The sequence below is a fragment of the Theropithecus gelada genome, chromosome 11, assembly GCF_003255815.1.
Source record: "Theropithecus gelada isolate Dixy chromosome 11, Tgel_1.0, whole genome shotgun sequence".
NCBI classification, from domain to species: domain Eukaryota; kingdom Metazoa; phylum Chordata; class Mammalia; order Primates; family Cercopithecidae; genus Theropithecus; species Theropithecus gelada.
The window spans coordinates 115,914,748-115,939,194 of NC_037679.1; the positions used below are offsets into that span (position 1 = coordinate 115,914,748).

At 36.6% G+C, this 24,447-nt stretch overlaps 1 protein-coding gene across 1 annotated transcript in view; it reads right to left on the reverse strand.

Moving 5' to 3' along the window:
• Positions 1-24,447, reverse strand: part of ABCC9 (ATP binding cassette subfamily C member 9) — a 137,357-nt gene that overhangs the window by 47,895 nt on the left and 65,015 nt on the right. Inside the window, exons 19-25 of the mRNA XM_025402121.1 lie at positions 18,473-18,511; positions 16,949-17,050; positions 14,965-15,049; positions 13,574-13,654; positions 5,888-6,025; positions 5,609-5,734; positions 1,272-1,368 (exon numbers count right to left, since the gene is read on the reverse strand). Coding sequence (XP_025257906.1) covers positions 1,272-1,368; positions 5,609-5,734; positions 5,888-6,025; positions 13,574-13,654; positions 14,965-15,049; positions 16,949-17,050; positions 18,473-18,511 — 668 coding nt within the window. The remainder of the gene's footprint in view (positions 1-1,271; positions 1,369-5,608; positions 5,735-5,887; positions 6,026-13,573; positions 13,655-14,964; positions 15,050-16,948; positions 17,051-18,472; positions 18,512-24,447) is intronic.

Consider the following 24,447-nt stretch of genomic DNA (forward strand, 5'->3'; position numbering starts at 1 on the left):
TGCCCAGCTAAAGACACCATTTCCTCACATTCCTAGTATTTAATCTTTCCAACCAATGACCGAGTCAATAGTAATCAAGCAGAAACAATATGTGCAACTCCAAGTCTCTTAAGAGAAAGAAAGTACCCTCTACTTCTTTTCTTCCCCTACTGTTGGCTTGAGCATTCTGATAGGACCTAGAGCAACAAACTAATAAGTAAGATGTACCGTAATTGGCTCTTCCACATACATTACTTCCTTTACCGTATAAGCAAAGCGCTATTACCTTATTTTATACCTGAGGGTGTGCATTAACACAGCAAGCCAAGGGCACAGTTAGCATCCCCACTGAAACACTCAACACAGTAATTGGGTACAACTCCACTCTTGTAGCACATTAGAAATAATTTGTTCAGAATTCTAGAAGCTGATGTCTGTTTACAGCACCAAAAATTCTTTAAGAACATTTTTAATCATAGAAATTGAAAGTAAAATTTAGCCTTCATTCATTAATTCATTCACTCAATGAATATTTGTTGAAACACAGAAATACAAAAGTAGCACATTTTGGTGCTATTTGGCTTGAAATGAACATTTTCTCCATTTTTTTAATTGGTTGGTAGAAATGCAGGCATAAGCAAAAATTACAAAGGGAAATGGGGCATAATGCATTTACTCTATTGACTTAAAAGGTGGTTTATCTCACAACGTTCTTGGCAATGAATGTCAAAGCAGTGTAATTATTTCATCTCATTCCTCACATTTCCAGTCAATCTTTTTTCCCCAGTGTACCTTATCAGATCCAGAAAACTGAAACATAACAAATGGCGTTCTAATTTTGTTATCCTTCATGGCTATATTGTCATGAAAACCTCATGAAGATGAACTGAATGAATCAAATATAGCTACTTCAAAATGCCATATTTCCCCTTTATTACTTATTTCTGAAGGATTGAAATTTTCTTAAGTAGATTTGGTCATCATACTAGACAATTTCAATTTTTCTGAACAAACGTCTAGATCTATTTACAATCCACTGCCATTTCCTTTCAAGTCTTTCTCAGACATAACAACTGTAGTAAGACACATTCTGTGGAGCCCCTCAAGATGACTGTTGATGGATTACATCCACCTTTCCTTGACTCCTATTGTTTCCATTTTCAGTATTATTTGATTTAACTTTTTCCCTTGCAAACGGGCTTATTATTCCTCATGGAGACACTCACACATTAAAAAATGCTCACATACTGTTACCCCGTTAGAATGTTCCAGATAAAAGTAAAATGATCTACCTTCATCTTCGTCCTCCATTTGGGCTTTGGCTTCTCTTGAATACATGGCCCTTCGGAGAGTTTTCCTCTCTAAAGTAGTTTGGTCAGCTTCCATATCCTACAGTAAACATTATACTATCATGCAAGGAGCTAACACCAGTAGGTTGTGACTCATCAATGAATGACTCACATGTGTAAATGGTTAGTTACCTTTACCAGTCTCAGGGGTTCTGTGCTCACTCTGGAGATCCACAACTCCTGTCACAGAAGCAGCTGTGGGGGCAGAGCCTTAGACTTGCAGGGAGTGCTGCAGTGCCCAAGGCTGTGAGGCAGCACATGAGGCCAGGAAAAGCAAGAATGAGATGCAGCTGACTCCAGAAGCAGGGTGGTATCTTCCTGAGCCCTAAAGCATAGTTCTACCACTGCTACTTATTTTTACATCACCTTCGGACTATCCTTGTAATTTTTCTAACTGAGGATTCATTCATGTTAATACATATCTTCCTTCAAAAGAGTACATGGTTCCAAGTTGGTTAAACTGCTGTCAGCCATCCACTATTGTGAATTATTAAATCAGAATGAGTTTCTTTAGCATCTTACTAAGGGAGCTGCACAAAAGAAAAGGAATTCAATAGGATCTGAAAGAAGGTAGAGAACTTTGAAGAATATAGGCAATGAGGATTCTAGGTGCCTAGCAGTGTAAGAGAAAGGCCTAGGAGGAGAAAATATGCAGAAAGAGAAGGGAAATGTGCCAAAAACAAACTTTGCAGATTTTAAAGAATTGCTGTGAACTTTATCCCGTAGTTAAGAAGGGGAGAATCATTTCATTTTCTCCATGCCCTGGCTTCCAACACACCAGCTCCCCCGACCTCAGGACTGCGGTAGTAGTACCAGTTCAGTTACATTGTGGGTTAAATCAGGTTCTACCGGCTATTCTGGAAAACCAACCATTTCCCCTTCTCTGTGGGGAAATGCATTCTGAATTCCAAACAACTAACCCATAAACTTTTGGAATCTATGGTAAATTGCGAGCTTCCTGTATAGGCCAACACAAAGAAAAAAAAATCTACGCAGTTTTGCTGTTACATCAATAAACCAACAAATCTTTTGTGATCAGTTGCTAGGTAATGACCTTGGTTGATTTTTTTTTGGCCTCATACAACATGTCTGATTTAGGAAACTTGCTATTCTAGAGGGTTCTACTACTTCAGATTTTTGGTTAAAAGAGTGAAAACAAAAATGTCTCCAGAATCCCATTTTTAAAGAGACAGTTTGACCCCAGTTTTAAATTTTGCATAATGATACGAAGACCAACATTTATAAATGAAGCTAAATTAAACACAAAATTAAAGAGGATCCCTGACTTGTGCATATCATATAATGAAACAAAATAAACCTTCATATTGAAAAGTAGATTTGATTCCAGTTCAATTCCCCATGCTGTGACCAAAAGGTTTAAGATCTTGGAGACATTAAAAAAACAAATAAACAAACAAACGAAAAGCCCAAACAAACTTTAAAGCATTTTTTCCTAAGAGTAAACGTTCGTATTAAGCTCATTATAGGTTAACTTTTTTTTGTTTTTGTTTTGGTTTGTTTTTTGTTTTGTTTGTTTGTTTTTGTTTTTGTTTTCTTTTTTGAAACGGAGTCGCGCTCTGTCGCCCAGGCTAGAGTGCAGTGGCGCAATCTAGGCTCACTGCAAGCTCCGCCTCCCGGGTTTACTTAACGCCATTCTCCTGCCTCAGCCTCCCGAGTAGCTGGAACTACAGGCACCCGCCATCCCAAGTAGCTGAGACTACAGGCATCCGCCACCACGCCCGGCTAATTTTTTGTATTTTTAGTAGAGATGGGGTTTCACCGTGTTAGCCAGGATGGTCTTGATTTCCTGACCTCGTGATCCGCCCGCCTCGGCTTCCCAAAGTGCTGGGATTACAGGTGTGAGCCACCGTGCCCAGCCAGGTTAAATGTTTTAAATAGTGTTGATACTTGGACTAAGTAAATAAAAATTTAGTTTCATCTATCCAGTAAATATTCACTGGGCCAGGCCAGGTGAGGACAGTAGAGAGGAAAGTGAGGAGTGTTAAAGGAGTGTTAAATAATACCAGTTTATTCTGCTTAACAGCATTAAGAAGATAATGGTTCATGTCATTTAAGCTAATATTTAAATCAGCTAAAAGTGTTAACTTCCTCTCCTTTGTAGTTTTCGTTATTATCTTTTAGTCATATTCTTTCCCGTTTACCCCTTAATCCTTAAACTGACAGCTCTTTTTCAAGCACTGCACTAGGAAATTTTGTGCATCCTTCGGTTTCACCTTCCTTCTCCACTTGCTTGAGCTGGACAACTCATTGTTGAGGGGTCTGCCCTGAGCATTGCAGAATGTTGAGCACACTAGATGCTAATAGCATCCCCGCCCCCTTCCCCCCAACTCCCCCAAGTTGTGACAACCAAAAATGTCTCCAAATATTGCCAAATGTCCTCTAGGAGGCAAAATTGGCCCAGGTTGATAGAAAACACCCTGTCCTGTCCTATAACAACTAAACAGAAAGCTGTTTGTACAAAAACTTCCCCAAGGTATTGTAGTGGTCTTGTTCACAGTGTGATTCTCTCTGGCTGCAGAGGAATTCAGGTGCCTGCCTTTTGCTATGTGGCAGTAATCTCCCTCCATCCTGAGATAAGGATTCTGGGCAGGTGCGTGATTCATTCTGGCTTCTACGGGCTGCCATTCTACCTCGTAACTGGATTTACTCTGTCCATACCCTAACTTGCTCCTTACCTCTTTCAGTTCATACATAACCCTGTAATGTGTCTTTAATTATACAGCTATGCTATCTCAAGTGATCACTTCATTTCTAAATACAACTTAATGGACTTTCTTCCTGGCTTGCTTAACAGTATTACTATAATATTGAGCCAACAGCTCTCTTTATTTTCCAGCTCTTCTTTCCAAAGTAAACCATAAATTGTCCCACTCCTTAAGTTTACGTCATCTTCTTTTGTCCCTGGCATTTAGATCGCTGAAAAAAATGTCATTTGGAGTTATCCCCGGTACGTTTAGAATTAAGCTTCCCATAGCACAATTGCTAAGCGGGCACTTGTCGACTGTACCTCATAATGTTTTGGAGGTTTTTGTTGGTTTATTGCTTTTTTTTCCCCCCTCAAACATCCTTATTTCAATGATTCTGTGATTTGTCCTGTTCTGCCTTTATATTTTTGCATATATCTTTTGTTCTTTGTGTGGTTTGCTTTTGAGAGCTTTAGCAAATCCAAAGAAGGTAGAGAAATTCTAGGATTTATCTGACTTTGTATCTTCCTCACTCTATGGAGACAGATCCTTTATTTTCTTTTCTAAAATAGTATGTTTAAATTTCCTAATATTTTAAAGAAATTCACTGGTACAAATATTTCATTTTGTAAATGCTCATTCCTGGCTAAGAATACTAAGTGCTGGACACTTTGTACTCCCAAATCAAGAGCAAAACATTTCAAAAATTTGCAAATTTAATTTACAATTTCACTTGTTGATCAAAAGTGTTTCCTCTTTTGTTGTACTCAATCTGGTATCCAACTCTGTGATCACCTCATTCCATGTTATACTTACATCATCCATAACATTATGGTGCAATTACACAGGATACACACTTATGTTTAAATCCCATTGGTACCACTTATTATATACGCTGTACAACTTTAGGCAAGTTACTTAACTTCTCTGAGCCTCAGCTTTCTCATCTGTCTAAGTAAGGTAATATTTTCTTTGCTTATTTGTCAGGAGTTGGTGAGAATTAAAACAGATCATGTAAAAAGGGCTTCTGGACTTTAAAAAAAACATACAAATGTCAAATTTTATTTTTATTTCCTTCTGATTACCTTCTTTCACCCCAGAAGCCTTATCCCAGACATGCCTTACAACTTTGCCCACTACTCAGAGCTTTTCCTTCCAGATCACCTTGGCTTTTGACTTTCCCATGACCCTCTATTTGTAAGTGGTTAGTGAAAATAGTTCTAATTTTACAGATGAGAAAAATGAAATAAAAAGAAGCAAAAATAAGGAAATGCTGTGCTTCAGTAAGTAGTTTGTCTAAGTTTTAAACACACATATAATTGCACTATAGTTGAAATTCAAACACTCTCTCAAACCTGACAGCGCCTCATCCAAAGATAGCATTAGAATTTCATAGGTTCAAAGTAGCCTGTTCATCAATAATATGTAAAGATACAATTGCTTTGGATTTCAGATAAAGACCATTATATTACCAAGCATTAAATGGTAATTTTAAAAACAGCATTCTTAGTCATGCTTAGTAAATTTAACTCTTCTGAATTGGACTCTGAACTCTTCTGAACTATGAGCACTTACCTTTTCTAATTCTTGATCTTGCCGATTCATAAGTGTTTTCCAGTGTTCATAAAGCTCAACATCTTTGGTTTGAATGTCCTTCAAAGTTCCTTCTCTTAGGACACTTCCATCTTTCATGGCTATGATCTAAGGAAAGTGGATATTCCCAGAAATGTGACAAAAAGCCTTGATTGGCAAAATGATTTAATTACCTTTATTTCAGAAAGCATTTTTTACTCTCTCTATTCATTTATATGAGTATAATATAAAAATGAGCAAAATTCTCTTCTAAACTCTTACCCAGTCAGCGTGCGTCAGATACTGTAATTTGTGAGTCACAAGAACGAGTGTCCTTTTGTCATCTTGCAGGAATTTCAAAATTCCCTCCTGCATTAGGTGATCACTCAAGTGAATGTCCAGGGCTGAGAATGGATCATCCTGCAACCAGTAAAATGAAGGAAAGATGGACGTTTTCTATACTTTTTACATAACTCAATTCCTCTCGAAAGTAGTAATACAAATAACTAAGGGCAAATCACCCCCCGGATCTTATTTATTTAAAAAAAGATAACAAAAAACTACCTGTCAGGTACCATGCTTATTACCTGGGTGACAAAATAATCTGTACACCAAACCCCCATGACACACAATTTGTATAACAAACCTGCACATGTACCTCTCAACATAAAATAAAAATTAAAATAAAATAAAAAAGAGGCAGGAGAAAAACAAACAAACAATGAAATAAAGTTAGAAGTGCCTACAGGTGAAAAGCAAAACAGACTTTGTATAATTATTTTAAAAGTAAATAACACTATTCAAAATGTTTTGAATTCTTATTGAATCTGCAAGTTAAAAACTGTATTACTCAGCAATCTATAATAATAGAGCAAAACAAAGAATGAAAAGATAATAGTACTTGAATTCTAGATAATAAAAATAGGTATAGAAAATGTTAATTGGGCTGGGCACAGTGGCTCATGCCTCTAATCCCAGCACTTTGGAAGGCCAAGGTAGGCAGATCACCTGAGGTCCGGAGTTTGAGAACAGCCTGGCCAACATGGTGAAGCCCTGTCTCTACTAAAAACACAAAAATTAGCCAGGCATGGTGGCGTGGGCTTGTAATCCCAGCTACTTGGGAAGTTGAGACCGGAGAATCCACTGAACCCAGGAGGAAGAGGTTACAGTGAGCCGAGATTGCGCCACTGCACTCCAGCCTGGCGACAGAACGAGACTCTGTCTCAAAAGAAAGAAAAAAGAAAATGTTAACTGGATCACAACAGGACTTACTTAATGGAGATATTTCCAGAATTAAATGAGGTAATATACATGAAATGCTTAGTATGGTACTGGGTATATAATTGACATTGTTAGCTACTATTATTATTATATATAAGAATAGCATGCCTAACACTTACCTGACGACAATTGTTCTAGGGAGAATGTTTTCATCCACCAAGTGATTAAGATATTTAGAAAATAATTTAAGAAATTACATTAATTTTCTTTTTTTGTTGATGATATCACTATAAATTATTTTCATATATAGTTCATTCCTGAAATGTTATATAGAGCATCAAACTACATGTTTCACCTTTTTGGATCTTTAAAAGAGGACAGCTAGAAACAACTGAAGAAAACTGGAATGTATCCTCAAAACTATGAATTAGAAAGCAAAGTGACCTGAAGGGAGGAGGCTGCAACAGAAATATAATCACCCCTTTGAAGGACCAGGGATGGCAGGGAATGAAGGAAACTGAGGGAGCACTGAAGGGACAAAGCAGTAAAGAATGGTGGAGGTTTCAGGTAAAGAACTGGGAAGAGTTATCAGAACAGTGGGAAAAAAGTTCATAAATGTCTTCTTCATTACCCTTCTTTCTTTGTTGCTTCTCCAATATGTAATATGCAAACAAGCTTCTACTTTGTCTTATGGGCCCAAGAAAGAAGTAGCTGGTTTCTCATGCTACTACCCGCAGGCTACATGTTGAGATATTTAGAAATTACAATTCTGCAAAATTTTCAATTGAGCACAATCACAGTCTCTCTACAGATAGATCGCATTGCTTAATAATCTGAATAACGAAAAAAAGTAATTTCTATTTAGATAGAAACTGAAGTTTGGAAGTTAGAATAAATTTATGTATAATCATGATAGGTTGTCATATGATTAGCTCAGTAATTTTTCAACTTTCCATCAATTTGTCTGTATAGCTAGAAACTATAAGCAATGTGGCCTTATTAAAGCATTTAGGAGAAGCCTTATACAAAAGAAATATTAACAAAGCATTTTGATAGTTAAAGGGTGATTAAGAATTATAAGAGCCTTAGAAAAATCAGTCTGCTGGATATTGTAATTGTGAATAAATGGGTGATACAATCAGTGTCCTCAAATGACTTTTTTTCTATTTATTTATTTATTTATTATTATTATACTTTAAGTTCTAGGGTACATGTGCATAACGTGCAGGTTTGTTACATATGTATATTTGTGCCATGTTGGTGTGCTGCACCCATCAACTCGTCAGCACCCATCAACTCGTCAAATGACTTTTATAGAAAAAACACAATTGATTGACCTGAAATTTCTTTGGATGACATGGGAAATATTTCAAATCTTTCAGACCCTCTGGATCATCTTAATGCACATCAATTATTTCTGAAATGTTACAATAAGTACTTTGTATAGGAACTGGCTTTCAACTGCCCAGTGAGTTGCTTTTCAAAATCATCACAGACACTAGCTCCTTATTTGTCATTTAGCTCCTTTTAATAACAAGAAAAAAATATTCTTACTTGAATTTAAAAATTATTAGATTTTGATAACTGATAGAAAATTCTACCACTAATACATAAAAATTTTTAAACACAGGTGTTATAATGTAACTTTGCAATTACTTAAAAATGAAAGTCAAAGTACCAATAGAAAGTGATACCTCCACAGCAATGGAAAAATATCAAGATTACACTGACAAAAGTGTCTCCATTTCCATCACCAACAATGCAGCAAGGATATAATTATCAAGATTTAGCAAATCTTGATATCAGCAAATTATTGGTTTTAGGAAAGCAGATGATTTTCACAGGAGGAATCTGATTGCCTTTGAAATAACTTTCTGCTTCTGATTCCATTAAAACTCCAAGAATAATCTGTGATGTAGACCAAACTATCCCAAATGATTCTCCCTGGGAATTTTTCACAGTAAAAATAAGACATGAATTAAAAATAAATTTTTGTAATAACGCAATTTGACTGTCCACAAAATTCTTATTTATTTATTTATTTATTTATTTATTTATTTATTTATTTTGAGATGGAGTCTCGCTCTGTCACCCAGGTTGGAGTGCAATGGCATTATCTCGGCTCACTGCAACCTCTGCCTCCTGGGTTCAAGCAATTCTGCCCAGTAAGTTGGGAAACTGAGGGAAACTGCCTCAGTTTCCCAACTTACTGGGATTACAGGAACATGCCACCATGCCTGGCTAATTTTTTTGTATTTTTAGTAGAGATGGGGTTTCATTATGTTGGCCAGGCTGGTTTCGAACTCCTGATCTCAACTGATCTGCCTGCCTCAGCCTCCCAAAGTGCTAGGATTACAGGCATGAGCCACCGCACCCAGCCTAAATTCTGATTTTACATATTAGAGGTTAGTAGGGCATAATTGAAAGTATATTATCTCTAAATTAAAAGGTCCACATTGTAGTTATGACCACTCTTGGAGGCTGGCCAATGTTTCAAACTCAGTCACTTCTTTTGTAAAATGGGGATAATAAAGAGGCCTGACAGAAAACACCTTGGATTGCTGCAAAGATGCAACAAAATAATGTAGTAAAAGTCTGTAAATCATTTCAAAAGTGTTGTTTTATTATTATTTTCTTATAAATAAAGCCATGGTGGATTAATATTGTGCTTACCCCTTCAATGTATCACAGTGAGAGCTTAGCATCTTCCAAGCATCTTTTAATGAGGAAGAGTGTGGTGACTGAGAACACAAGCTCTGGAATCCGGCCACCTGACTTTCTATCCCCGCTTCACTGTTACTATCTGTGTGATGTTGGATAAGTTATCCCCCAAAGCCTCAGTACGTTCATCTGTGAATAGCAGTAGTAACAATAATAATAGTAATAACAACAATAACGTCAAACCTAAGAGAGTTATTATGAGAATTAAGTGAGCTAATGTGTATAAAGTACTTAGAATCATGCCTAGGTCACAGAACTATCATTTATATGCCATATCATTTATATGTCATGCCCCACATGGTGGGGATTCATAGTGTTTTCTGTCAAATACAACCTTTTATACAACTTAATAAAAGTTGAGGCTTAATGGCTTGAGAATCACGTCTCCAGATTCAATGTATAAAATAAGATTATGGGGAAATACTTCCTTTAAAGAAAGCAAGATAATTTGCCAAATGGCCAATGCAATGAATGGTCAATTCTTTGTTCTCAAGCTTATATTATTTATTCTAATATACATATGTACAGTTTTCATTAATACATTCTCTTTTATATTCAATAAATGTGCTTAAATAGTATATTCTTTGTACGGATGTATTTTTGGAAATAATTTAATATATTCATTGATACAGCGCACTTGCACAATGAAGTTTCCAAAAATAATATTTTTGATACATAATTAAGACATTTTCATCTAACTTGTATACTGCGTCAAGGCTAACATGATAAAAGTTTATTTACAGCAAAATGTGAAACTATTCAAGTGACATATACAAGTAAAATTCTTAAAGATATAAGTAATGCCTTTTTCTCAATTCTATTTTCTTTACCCAGCACAACAGATGGCATTGGGGATATTCACTGAATATTAATAGATAGAAAGGAGGAAAGAAGAAAGGGAGGGAGGAATAAAGAAAGGATAACAGGGAGTGAGCGAGTAAAGAAGAAAGGGTAAAAAAAAAAAAAGGAGAGAAAAGGAAAATACAGCAATACTTTCAGAAAATACCAGAGAATCTTTACTGATTAGAAAGCCAATCTCAAAAGACATGCATTTCTAGCCCAAACTCTGTAATTCACTAGCCATCAGTCCTTGGATAAGTTTCCGCATTTAGCTTGAGGATACCATCTACCCTCTCTCAGCACTGTGATGGGAATCAAATGGGATAATACTGTACCTTGTGAATTTTTAAACAATGGAAGTGTGAGATATTATTATTTTTGAGAAATTTTTAAAACACATCAACAGCATTCCATTGCCGCTAAAATGTTTTTCAGTAGGTTGCAATGGAGTAATAAGACCAAGATCATAAGATCCAATGGTTTTAAGGCTATCTGAGCTGATCAGTGTGCATCTAGCACAGATTTTTTCAAAGGGACACTTATAAACACTATACATCAGGGATTAAGAAAGCCAGACTCCGCCTCAAAAAACAAAACAAAACAAAACAAAAATATGTTATTTGTGGAAGAATTGAAAATACTATGCTTGCTTGGCCTAGAGAAATGTAAATTTAGACAAGTTATGACACTAATATTAGAATGTTAAAATATATATATTTTATATATATATATATATATAAAGACAGTACTCAGAAGCAGATCTCAGTACCATAATAACTTTCCAATAATGAGAGCTGTCTGTAGTAGGAAGAATAATGGACCCCAAAGATGCCCAGGTCCTAATCCCCAGAACCTGTGGCTGTGTTACCTTATATGTCCAGCAGGATTTTGCAGATGTAATTAAGACTAGAGACCTTGAGATGAGGAGATTATCCAGACAGGCTTAAACTAACTATATGCATCCTTAAAAGCAGAAAACTCTCCCCGCTGTGAAGAGAGGAAGACGTGACTATGTAAAAATAGTCAGAGAGACATCATGTTACTGGCTTCAAAGGTGGAGGAAGACAGGCGTGAGACAAAGAATGTAGGCAGCTTGTAAATGCTGGAAAAAGCAAGGATATTGACTGTTCCCTTCCCCAGAAGGGAGCACAGCCCTGCTGACACTTTGATGGACTTCTAATCTATAGAACTATAAGATAATATAATAAATCTACATTGATGAAGTCACCAATTATGGCAATTTTTTATAGCAGTAACAGGAAATTTATATACTGTCCAACCAGGAAAAGCTGCCTCAAAGGTAAGCAATGTATCTTCAGGGAGAGTCATCAAGAAGCCGTTAGAGTTGATGCTAAAAGTCATCCTGTAATGAAAGGGTGGGAATTGACAATCATTTAGCCCTACAACTTCTTTGATTTCCATGATTCTAGAATTGAAGTGGGTTGGAGTCATTGAATCGCAGCAGGCAGTAAAATGAACTGAGGAAGAAAGCTACACCCAGGGGACCTCAGTCCCTTTCAGATTTCCAAGGCAGTCCCTCAGGCTCAGTCAGTAATTGATCCCAAGGTTCAAGAAGTCATTTCTAGTTGTGGATCCATCCATTATTGTAAAAAGTATTTACAGCCGGGCATGGTGGTTCACACCGGCAATCCCAGCACTTTGGGAGGCCGAAGCGGGCAGATCACTTGGGGTCAGGAGTTCGAGACCAGCCTGACCAACATGGTGAAACCCCGTCTCTACTAAAAATTTTAAAAAAATAGCCAAGTGTGGTGACATGCACCTGTAATCCCAGCTACTCAGGAGGCTAAGGTGGGAGAATTACTTGAACTTGCAAGGTGGAGGTTGCAGTGAGCTGAGATGGTGCCACTGCAGTCCAGCCTGGGCGACAGAGGAAGAGTCCGTCTCCAAAAAAAAAGAAAACCAAAAAAGTACAATTACATAGGCTATTGTTAGATCCTGCAATGACTTTCATGGTGTTTTGAGGTTTTTTGGGGGAATAACTTTGGAGACAAGTATTCTTAGGGAGATGACTTAGTATGTCCAAATTCTTCTACCATCCCCAATAACAGATCCAAATTCAGTGGAAAACCCCAAAACCAACTTACTTTTTGAAGAGGCTCTAGAGATTAGATGGAGTGAAGACTCTAAACATGTTCTGGGAACCGGATTTATAAGTGGTTAATAATTGTGCAGAAGGAGAAGGCAGGGATGCATTTACATACTCTGCCAGCATCTCCCCGTTGTCTACTTGTAAGCTATTTTAGGTCCCTCCTACTGGAGAGACCAAAATAGAGCAAAATTGTAATCAACATAACCATCAAATTGTATTTCTAGATCCACAGGTAGAAATAAATTATTAGTCCAAGATGGATATCATGAAAATCATTCATGGAGTTTTTAAAGACATAAATTTTAGATTCTACCTTTACAGATTATGCCACAGGTCTAGAGCAGAACCAAGATTTCTACAGTTGTAGGGAGTATCACAGATAGAGCTTATCCACAGCCCGAGTTGCACAGCACTGGAATGGGGTACTAGGCTTACTTAGCCCTATGCCTACCAAGAATATATTTTCTGGCTTTTTTTTCTTTGCCATCAAATATAAATAAGGGGACTTATGATCCTGCCTCGTTCATCCAATACTATCCAAATCCTCACCTGGTTAAGAAACGCAGATAAACAACCACTAGGGCATCTCAGTCTTGTGGACACCAATCTGGATCCTCCCAACTCTCAAGATATGTTGCTCTTCTACTGATCTACTGATCTGTACTGCAAGGATTTATTTCCTCTATATACTTTATGATTTCACAAATTAAACCATTTTGAGAGGGAGTCTCACTCTATTGCCCAGGTTGGAGTGCAGTGGCATGATCTCGGCTCACTGAAAGCTCTGCTTCCTGTGTTCACGCCATTCTCCTGCCTCAGCCTCCCAAGTAGCTGGGACTATAGGCGCCCGCCACCACACTCGGCTAATTGTTTGTATTTTTAGTAGAGACGGGGTTTCACCGTGTCAGCCAGGATGGTCTCGACCTCCTGACCTCGTGATCCGCCCGCCTCAGCCTCCCAAAGTGCTGGGATTACAGGCGTGAGCCACCGTGCCCAGCCTTGTCTTATCTTTTTAAAGATTCGTTTGTCCAGATGGAAGAATGAAATAGAAATAAAAGGGAAGGCCATATTCTTACCAAAAAGACAATGTTGGTGTTTTGATACAGCGCGCGTGCCACACAGATTCTCTGCCTCTGTCCCCCACTCAGGTTGATGCCCTAAAGAAGAGACACCCCCAAATACCCATTTTTTTAATTAGTAAATGATCTCTTGGTAATATGACCTTAAAATATAAATGTCTTTTTAAAAATCTTAAATTGATAGTAACTTGTTAATTAAATTGTAGTAATATTGGTAAGAAAACATGAAAACTGTCTACTGGCCAACAATTCTCAAATTAATCAAGATGGCTTCAGGCTGATATGGTTAATCCTCCTTTCACTCTAATGGAGATCTCTGCTGTACAGAAGCATTAATAACCAAAACACTTTCTAGGAAATGCAAGCAATTCCAAGATTTTTTCTTGTTTCCTGAGTTGTGTCTGTAGTTTACTTAATATACAACCCAAATTTGATATTATGAGTTATGTGAAACAATACTAGCCTCAAGAGTATGCTTTCATAATAAAGTACCACTTACACATTTTTTTAAAAAAAATTAGTATTAATTGACCTCTTAGTATGTGTCAGACTTGTGTAAATGGCTTTACATTTTTAAATTTCTCTTATTCTTCATAGCAATTCCAAGATGTAGGTATTGTTTTAATTTTACACATGTGTAAACTGAGGCTCCCAGAACTTAAGTTCATTCTAATACACACTGCGGTATGCAGCAAAAAAGAACAGTCATTAAGAACAAAGGCCACAGAGCCAGACTAATCCTGGCTACACTACTACCTTGGCAACTGTGTAAGTTCCTTAACCTCTCTCAGCCTTGATTTTTGCAACTTCATATGCAGATAATGATAACACCTATAACACAAATTTGTTGTGAAAGTAGATAATGCATATAAAGTTTGTGCCCAGGACTGACAACGATTAAAACATTGTAGACATTGTTGTTCTAAAGATTATAGGTATAAATAGTTCTCAGTTTGTCTGAATAATATGACATCAATGCAAAACATGGTTACACAAAGAGAAAAGAGCACTTTAATATGAATGAACAGATGTTTAACAAGATTGGGAGAAGTTATCGAAAGTAGTCTTAGTTTTCAAACCCATTACAGCAAGTTCCACATAAGCAAAAATGCATTTGGTCAAAGCCAGGAACTATGCTTCACTTTTTCTTGAGAACTCTTAAGTGACTAGTACCATGTTAAGTATACAGTGATTACTCAATAAATATTAATACGTAAGAAAGAGTGGCATTAAATGACTCCTGTCCTCGGTTTCCTGGAACTTGTCACTCTGGACAACATACAGCTCCTAAGCTCTCAAATTTCATGATTCTCTATTAATGATTAAAGACAACCAGAAGACTTTTCTAGATTTTTGTTTATTGCGTAATGAAATTATTTATAGCTCACCCTCTCTCCAATTTCAGTTTGATCTCCAAATGGTAATAAGTCAATATCTGGCTGAAGAGAACAGGCATCCGTGACAGCTTTGTACCTTTAGGAGAAATGATTTTGAATTTTTAGATCTCTATGGATACATTGCCCATAAACTAAGTGCCAAGTTCAATACCTTGGAAGCTGAAACAAAACATTTGCTGAATCACTTATTATATGCCAGCCTCTGCTCTACATTTCTGGATACAAAGATAAATAAATACCACTTCCCACTATTTTTTTTTTTTTTTTTTTTAAGACAGAGTCTTACTCTGTCGCTCAGGCTGGAGTGCAGTGGCACGATCTTGGCTCACTGCAACCTCCACCACCTGGGCTCAAGTGATTCTCCTGCCTCAGCCTCCTGAGTAGCTGGGATTACAGGCACGCGCCACCATGCCCAGCTAATTTTTTTGTATTTTAGTAGAGACAGGGTTTCACCATGTTGCCCAGGGTGGTTTCAAACATCTGAGCTCAGGCAATCAGCCTGCCTCAGCCTCCCAAAGTGCTGGGATTACAGGTGTGAACCACCATGCCCGGCTAGGTTCCCCTCTTAAAAAGCTAGTTCATGGAGCAGAAGACTGATACAAAAACATACGATGAAAATTCACCTTGTTAGATGTTACAGTGGAAGTGGGTACAAAGCACTCCTAGAATACAGAGGAAGAAATGACTGACCATTCTGAGAAGTTTCAGAGGAGGCAAAGCTTAAGCTATGTTCAGAAAGTTGAGTAGTAAGTTTTCAGGAAGAAAATGAGTAAGGAAGCATAAGGAACTTGAGAAAGTAAAAAAGTTCATGGTGAATGTAAGGGACCATGGGAGGCTCATTATGGCTAAAGCAGAGGTGGTGAGTGGGTGCCTTTGCACACTATCATGCATGCTGAAGGGAAGAGGCAAGGGAGATAATGAGGACTGACAGTCTTCAAGTTCATATAAGGCTGGGACTGGAAATTAAATGAACTGGAAGTACAAGGAAGTTTGGGGATTGAAGATGCTAGGGGAAATGACAATGACTTTATTTTCCTAATTAGTTTGTCTTAAAATAGTCAAGTAATTCTTGATTCTTCCTTCTTTCTGTTGATATCTGTCCATTGATGTTCTTCAATTTTTTTTTCTCAACCGTCCCTTCTTTTACACTTCTACTGTCATTCCCAAGTGCAGGCAACACGCACTGCATGCCTGGATACTTACTCCAATTAACTCCTGAATGTCTCCATATATATGTATACATGCACATTTGTGAATCTGTATATATAGAATGTGCATCATTATAGCAGGTTGGCTTTTAGGCCCCCCACTATCTGATCTCAGCCTCCTTAATCTTTCTGTCTGGTTTGCTCCGGGGTCCTAAAGAATCCCGAATAATTTAGGTTTTGTCTTTCATATGGTCTACTTTTCTCCTCCCTCCCCCCTTCCTCTTGCCTTTCCACTTACCTTATTCTCCTTAATTTTCAAGACCCATCTATGGTCCTAAGACCCACTCTTGTAAGAGTGGCTCAGGGAAAGGGTCATGCCTTCTTATGTGACAGTGGTATATAAAAGATGGCCTATCTATTCTGGCTGCTCCCAGTCATCAGACCCCTCAGATCCTACATTCTTCTTCTTCCTTCTAAACTTCCTTTGTGAAATTTACTTGAATTTTTCCTTCTCTATCTTCTCACCAACAACCTAAGCAACACCCCCTCACTCTCACCCTCCCCACCCCACACACATACACACTTCAATTGCTGTTTAGTCTTGGTGTACAAATTGTTCTCAATAAGGGTTCAAGATGGCCTGGAACTTCCAATGAGGCTTCTCTTCAAATAATTGATTCAAAAGACCTTGGTGATGAGGATGAAAACGAGGCCAGCAGGAAAGAAAGTACCAGACGTAAAAGTTCCGGAAACCATTGTTCATTCCCAAACACACAAATTGGAAAGAGTTGCCATTTTGGTTCTAAATTTTATATGCTCAAAATTACCTCTGTTTGTTAAAAGGACTTCCAAAAGTAATATTTTCTTCTACTGTAGCATTTAATAGCCAAGGCTTTTGAGCTGCATACGCCACAGAATACCTGTTCCTACTGAAAAATGAAAAAGAAAAATAAAACACCAGGATTATGCAAGGGTACTGTGCGTGTATGTATTTTACTATAAATAAGGGAAATAAAATTAGTAAACTATCTCAGACACAGAAATGGAAAACTTCTAAAAGAGAAAAATTTAAAGACCACCAACCTTATTAAGAAATGATTAAATATGCCACCTAAATTAAAGGGATTAGGATTTAATAAAAATGTCACATGTATAAAATTGGTTCGTACACTGAAGAAGTGTTTTATAATCTAAACAACTAATTGAATTTTCCTTTTCTAAAGTGACTACAATTTTTAAAAAATAATTAAAAGATTAATAACAATTCACTCACTCCAATAACCACAGATATTTTACTTTATACTAATAACACTTTACTAACTATAAATTCTACTTGCAAACTTTAAAAAATATGTTAATTGATACTATAATTATTGTATGGCTTTGTGGCTTAATCACATTAACATATTTTATGGTAATAGATAATATGTAAATATTTCAAAACAAAGAATATCTTAAGAAGCCCCTGAAACTTTCAATATTGAAATCGTGCATGTAAAAACTGCATATTTCAAAATATATTGAAATGGTTTATATTTTTAAAATAACTCCCTCCCCCCCTTTTGACTTGCAAATTCTAACAGATGTCTATACATCAGACTTTAATTTCCAAAAGTTAGCAAAATACATGTGAGCTGAAGAGGATGATGGGATTGGGGTGGGGTAGAGGGCAGGTCAGTTTAAAAGTCAGATTTCTACAGTTAGTTCATGATCTGTAAAGTACTAATGAAGGAAATAGGGTTAAAAGAGAGAAGAGTTAAAAAAGAGAGTAGTTAGAAATGTTCAATGATCTTTCTAAAACATTACATGTTAGGAGTGCAGGAGACATGATAATATATAGTATGCTAGCAGTTTCTGAGATAATCATATGTATAGTAAAACAATGGTTCCCAACCTCTGACATGTCTGCCTTCCCTCCCCACCCCACTCGGGTATTTAAGGTTTTTGTTTTTGTTTTTCCTTTTAAGTAGATAAAGCACTTGGCTCTTCGTCTCCACCTTACAGGTTGGTCCCATCACTGTTTAACTCAAAATCAATATATGTATTCATTCTTACATTTTTATTTTATGAAATCCGAAACCCAGTTTACTGAGGACGGTTTGAGTTTCAGCTAAAGTTGGGACATGTGTGACTCAGTGAGAGGAAAACAGTTGACACAAGGAGCCACTTTGTTTGGTAAATTAATTCTTTTAGCAGTTTGCCAAAGTTGCGAACCACTGCTGCTGGAAATATGCTAGCACACTTTAATAAATAACTATACATCATCAGAATAAACAAAATTAGATTAAAGAGATTAAAGTCTGAGGAAGGAAGTTATTCTTATTAAACTCAGGTTAAAATAGAAATAATACCTTCTGGTTGCTTCAAAAGAAGGCTCAGATTCATTTACACTGCAAGTATGGCAAACAATGTTCATTAATTATGAAGCAGAAATACAGAACCAAGGTACACATCAGGTAAGAGATACAATAAACACTGGACATATTAAAGAGCTACATTTCCCAAATGGTTTCTGATATTAATTTCAAAGACAAACCAGATAAGTAGTATTCTTCTTTACATCTCCATCAGCTAGGAAATAATTGCTTAATAAGTTTCTAAAACATAGATAGCACTGTTCTCTTTCATAAAAATTTTGGTTCATACAATGACTGGGTTCTAGTGCCAACCATGCTCCAAACAGCTGTAAACTTGGGGAATCCTTCTAGAATACAGTTTCCCAGTTTCATAAGGATTCTGTATTTCCAAGGCCTTCCAACCTTTATAATTTGAATTGAATAAATTTAAATTCCAAATTAGCTACCCTAAGGCAGCAGCAGAAGTACTTTTTGGGTGCTAAACATGAAAGATACACAAAATACACTGGCCCCTCAGGAGCTTGTAAGAAAAACAGACATGCACCAGAAACCAAACTACATCTAAGTGTAATCAATTATTGATATGATTTATGTAAAAAGTGGGCTTTGACTAGTCACAATTTGTTATGCCTGTATTATGAGGAAAGACATCTGAAGACCTATTTCTTTTATTGTTCTAATTTTTTTATAATTTAGGGTCATTAGAATTCTGTCATTCTGAAAGACCTGAATTCAATAACCATATACATAATTAAAGCCTACAGAAACTCCAAAAATTGATTCTATTTGACTTTGCAAAATGTTGTATGTTTTTATGGAGAAAATTTACTAATTATGCTACCTAATGATATTTGGTTAAGAGTTACTAAGGATCATTTTCACTACTGCACACTGCTAATGACATCTTGGGATGGCTGATAGAGGCAAAAAAAGCAATCCTGGAATAAAAATTTGCTCCCGATAATAATTATTCCCTGATTTAAGTTACTGGTAAAAAATAAGGAAATGATCATTTTTCTGAATAATATTTTCCACACAATGTGTTTTAGATACCAAGAAATTTGGACTTTATTTTCTGTGGTATAAATCCAATAGGTGACCTCAATAGTTTTAACTAATTTGAGGAAGAGAGGGAAGAGGAGAGGAAGAGTGAGTGTGTGGCAGAAATGAATGTGTTTATTTGTATTCTAGCCACTCAAGTGGAAATGCCCATTAGACATGTGTAAATACCTGTTGGACATTTGAGAATGTCAGCCCAAGGTAGAGATATGGATTTAGAATTCATCAATCTATTCAGTAAAGGTTGATTAAATTTGGACTTTATTAATATCAGTTAAAAAATACGCATTGATCGCTTATTAGTGCCACACATGCTAAAGATACAGCGAACAAGAAAGATCCATTCCTTCTTTCATGCCACTTTCATTTTTGTGGAAGCATAATAAGGGAATAAGGGCTAAGACAGGTGGGGTAAAAGATGGTATTAGGGCACTGATCAAGAACAAATGAAAAACAAAGAAACAGAGAACCAGCAAATCAAACAATAGAGTTGACGTGAGAGGGAAAATTAAGAGTGTGCTAGATGAAAAAAAAAAAAAAAATCCAAGAGTACTTCAGACCAGAGAAAATTCGTATTAGAAGGCCATGAGGTGTCCTGATTACACAAAGAAGTGATTTATATTCAGCATGGCTGAAATGTAGGTGTAAATGGCAATGAACCTAAAAAAGTAAGCACAGCCAGATAATGAAGGGGCTCATAAACCATTTTATAGAGCTTGAACTTTTCCTAAAAGGAAAAGAAAACCACTGAAAAGATTTAAACAAGAGAGAGATACAGGTTCAGTTTAGAAATATCACTCTGATCACAGAATGTAACAAATGAACTAGAGGGAGCAAGACTGGAGATCATAAAAGAAATTCTTTGCCTCACAGATTTGACTCAGTCAAGTCACCTATATTCGTTCTTATAAAACACTGTACTTCTTCCTAGTATTTACAAAACATTAATCAAATAACTATAAAATTATTTTCTTACTTCCCCTTGGTTTCCCCTGCTAAACAGTAAGCTTCATGAAAATAGGGGCCTGGCTTCTCTTGTTCACTTATTTCTCCCCCAACAATTAATACAATGACTTGCATATAAATGGTGTGCAACAAATATTTTTTTAACAAATTAATAAATGCAAGTGTTACAGAAACCAAGAAGCCAAGTTGATTTCAAGGAGTCCTCAATGGGTGAAGAGTTTCAAAATCTATGGAGAAGTAGGACTGAGGACAAATTATTGGGATTTAGCACTTAGGCACTCATGTACGAGAGCCTTTCGTCCAGATTGCAATGCGCAGAGTAAAAGAGAAGAACGGAGGTTAAGTGTGGGTGGACTAGGTCATTAAAAAGAGAAATGTTCCATTTGATTGAGAGATAAGCAAGACCATTATTTAAAAAATGGGTGGGGGATAATGGAGTGTGAAGAGCAATAAATAAAGACATTTATAAGAGAAAAGGGTTAATGAATGCAGTAAGGTCCTGAAAAAAGCAAAACAGCACATAGGGGGTCTTCACTTCTGAAAACCTCTCCTTGAAGGATTTACTTATATTTTCCTTTAAAAGTTATATATACCATACATTTATTATTTTCAGAGAAAAAAAAAGAGGTAAATATAGACTCATTTGTAGGTAATCATCTTCCAAGAGCAAATTAACCCATTATTTCACTAACATTTGTATGAATAATGTTATAATCCTTAACTTCCAGAGACTACCTATTCCAGCCCTCTCACATATCAATATGTTTAACCAAATTCAATTGTGGGAGATTATATATTTTCTCTTCCAAAATAAAGAAGTAGATTTAGCTCTGTCTAGACTCATCCTCCACCATTCAATGTGGTACTCAGCAGCACTCAAGACAACAGGAGAATGCAAAGAGGTCAGATGGAAAATCCCCTTCTAGAAAATAGAATAAAGTTTCACTTCTGAAAACCTCTCCATGTAGCATTTGTGTGTATTTTCCTTCCAGAGTAAGAGTTAAAGTGGATACAGCGTATTAGCAACTTCCAAGTATTATGGTTAATAATATTATGGAATGAGAGAGTGACTTTTGCAAATTTAAATCAGGAATGAATTTGGAAGAAGGGAAACTAGATGTTGGCACAAACATGATATATTACATCTGACCCAGGAAAGCTGACTTAATATATTATTCCTTCATGCCAGGCAAAGTCACATGAAAAGGAGTATCTCCTCCATTTGTCTGAAAATAATTGAAGCACTGTTACAAAGCTGATTACACTAAGATGGTGGGAGACAGAAGGTCAGGGCAGAAGGGGCCTGAAGAGTAGGATGGTTGATGGCATGGCTGAGAGGGAAAAGAAAAAAAAAAGGAAAACAAAGATAAATGACAGCTGTTTCTCACATAAGTACCGCCACAATTAAAAAAGCTTTCTCGACTCTCTCACTGAAACTATTCATCAGATAAGGCATTTTAATTCTAGTTCCTAAGATATCAGTAGAAATTGTTTATCATGACAACCAGGAAAGGACTTCAGTCAGGCAGAACATTTATTGTTCAACAAATATGAAGCACACCTGGATGCAAGATTGATGTACACATTGGCATTCTGACAATTTTGGAGAATTTTTTTCATTCCTCTCTCCTCTCTCTCATCTTTTCCCTTCTGGGTCTACAATATGTCAGACTAAGTCAAAGGAAGCAGTTCCCAAGGAAACAACTATCGGGATGTCTGTGTACCACGTTCTCCCCACACAGGTGTGTGCTGGATGAACAGCAATGCCTTTTCTCCGGCCCAAAGTAAATATTTCCTGCTGCAATAGGTCAGAGTACTTTATTGGATTTTGTTCATACCTGTCTATGAGGATACATTTAAAAATAAAATTTATGGCCGGGCTGGTGGCTCACGCCTGTAATCCCAGAACTTTGGGAGGCTGAGGCAGGCGGATCAGCAGGTCAGTAGATGGACACCATCCTGGCTAACACAGTGAAACCCCATCTCTACTAAAAATACAAAAAAATTAGCCGGGCGTGGTGGCGGGCGCCTGTAGTCCCAGCTACTCAGGAGGCTGAGGCAGGAGAATGGCGTCAACCCAGGGGGCGGAGCTTGCAGTGAGCCTGGGCGAAAGCGTGAGACTCTGTCTCAAAAAATAAATAAATAAATAAATAAATAAATAAATAAATAAATAAATAAAATGTATGCAATCAGAGACACATGTAATGGTGAAAGAATGATAGCAAGGTATTTGGTGTCTTACCATATAAAAATTGAGTTTATTATTTTGCTTTGTTTTGAGCTTTAAAAAAAATTCAGTTTGTTGAAGAACTTTTAACCATTTACACATCAGCAGCTTATGAATATCAATAATTTCTGAATTAGCTTTGCTTTAATCAATAGTTATGTTCCTTTCTTTATTGGACTGGGCATACAGCTTTTGTTTCTGGAATGAAAAGAGTAATTACAAATAACTCTTTAAAAGAATGTCAGTATCCTCTGAATATTCCTGATCCTAAAATATGTTTTATCAGATATTAAGGATATCATGAAAGAAAATTAAGTAATTCTTTTAATTAAAGAAAAATGAAATTTGCATTAACTTATTCAAACTTTTAGAAGCTTACATTTTCATTTCTTTGTGTGTTGAACCAGCTTAAACATTCTTGAAGAAAACTTTAGTCCTTTCTGCCATGAAAAGATGGCATTGTTGTCTAGTAAGGCAAATGACCATAAAAAGATAATTTTTAAGTTACAGGAATTTTATAGATACTCTGAATTATCTTAATTTCCTTCTTACACTTTCATCCTGCTGGTTCTGACTCCAAGGTATATGCTGAATCTATTCACTTTGGTCCGTTCTACAGCTACCATGGTACATCAAACTACCTTCATCTCTCATCTGAATTAGTGAAACGAACTCTTAATGGTTTCCCTCACTTCCCCTCTTGCCTCTGTAATTCATTCTCCACACCACGAGTCAGAATCATCTTTTCAAATTGTACGTCATATCTTCGCAAAATGTAAATCACTCCTCTACTTAAACTTCTACAATATTTTCCCACTGAACTTAGAACAAAATCTTGACTCCATAGCATACCCAGAACGCTTTCTTCCTTTTCCAGGTAGCCTCAGCTTGCACCTGCATCAGTCAGTATTTACTAGCCATTCTAGACCCTTTTTAAATCCTCAAACACACCTCACAGGTATAGTACCTTTTACTATATTGCCTTGTTTTATCATCGTCACAGCATTTATCAAAGTCTAATATTATATCTTTTTTGTTGTTGTTGATTACTTATACACAGGCCACGTTCTAGACTGTAACCACATGAGATAGAGACTTGTCTTGTTCACTTCTATATCCTTGATACCTAAATCAGTGTTTGGCATGAAGGACGTACTCAGTAAATGTTGAATGAAAAAAAAAAAAGACTAAGAAACAAAATATCTATATTCCATACGAAACATAGAAGATGCTCCAACTGATGTACAATTTATGCATTTCTCCAAATGTAGTTAATTTCATTCCTGCATCAAACTAGATGTTGAAGATCTGCATACTTAGACTGTGTTGTTCTGATCCTACCCATACCACATTCTTCACCCCTGCTTGCATCCCCTCTAAACCTTCAAGTAGTATTTACCGTATAATCTGTAATTTAATATTATATTCTGAATTGTATTTGTAATAATTGGCACATGGAATTTGCTTTTGAATAAATTTTAGGACTGTTGAGGACATTAGGAATTAACCTTTTATGGACTTTTTATAAGGTATATGGAAAATTTTTCTTCATTTTTTTTTTAAGAGAAATGGTCTCACTCTGTTGCCCAGGCTGGAGTGTGGTGGCACATTCACAGCTCACTACAGACTCCAACTCCTGGACTCAAGAGATATTCCTACCTCAGTCTCTCAAGTAACTAAGACTACAGGCATGCATCACCATGACCTGCTTATTTTA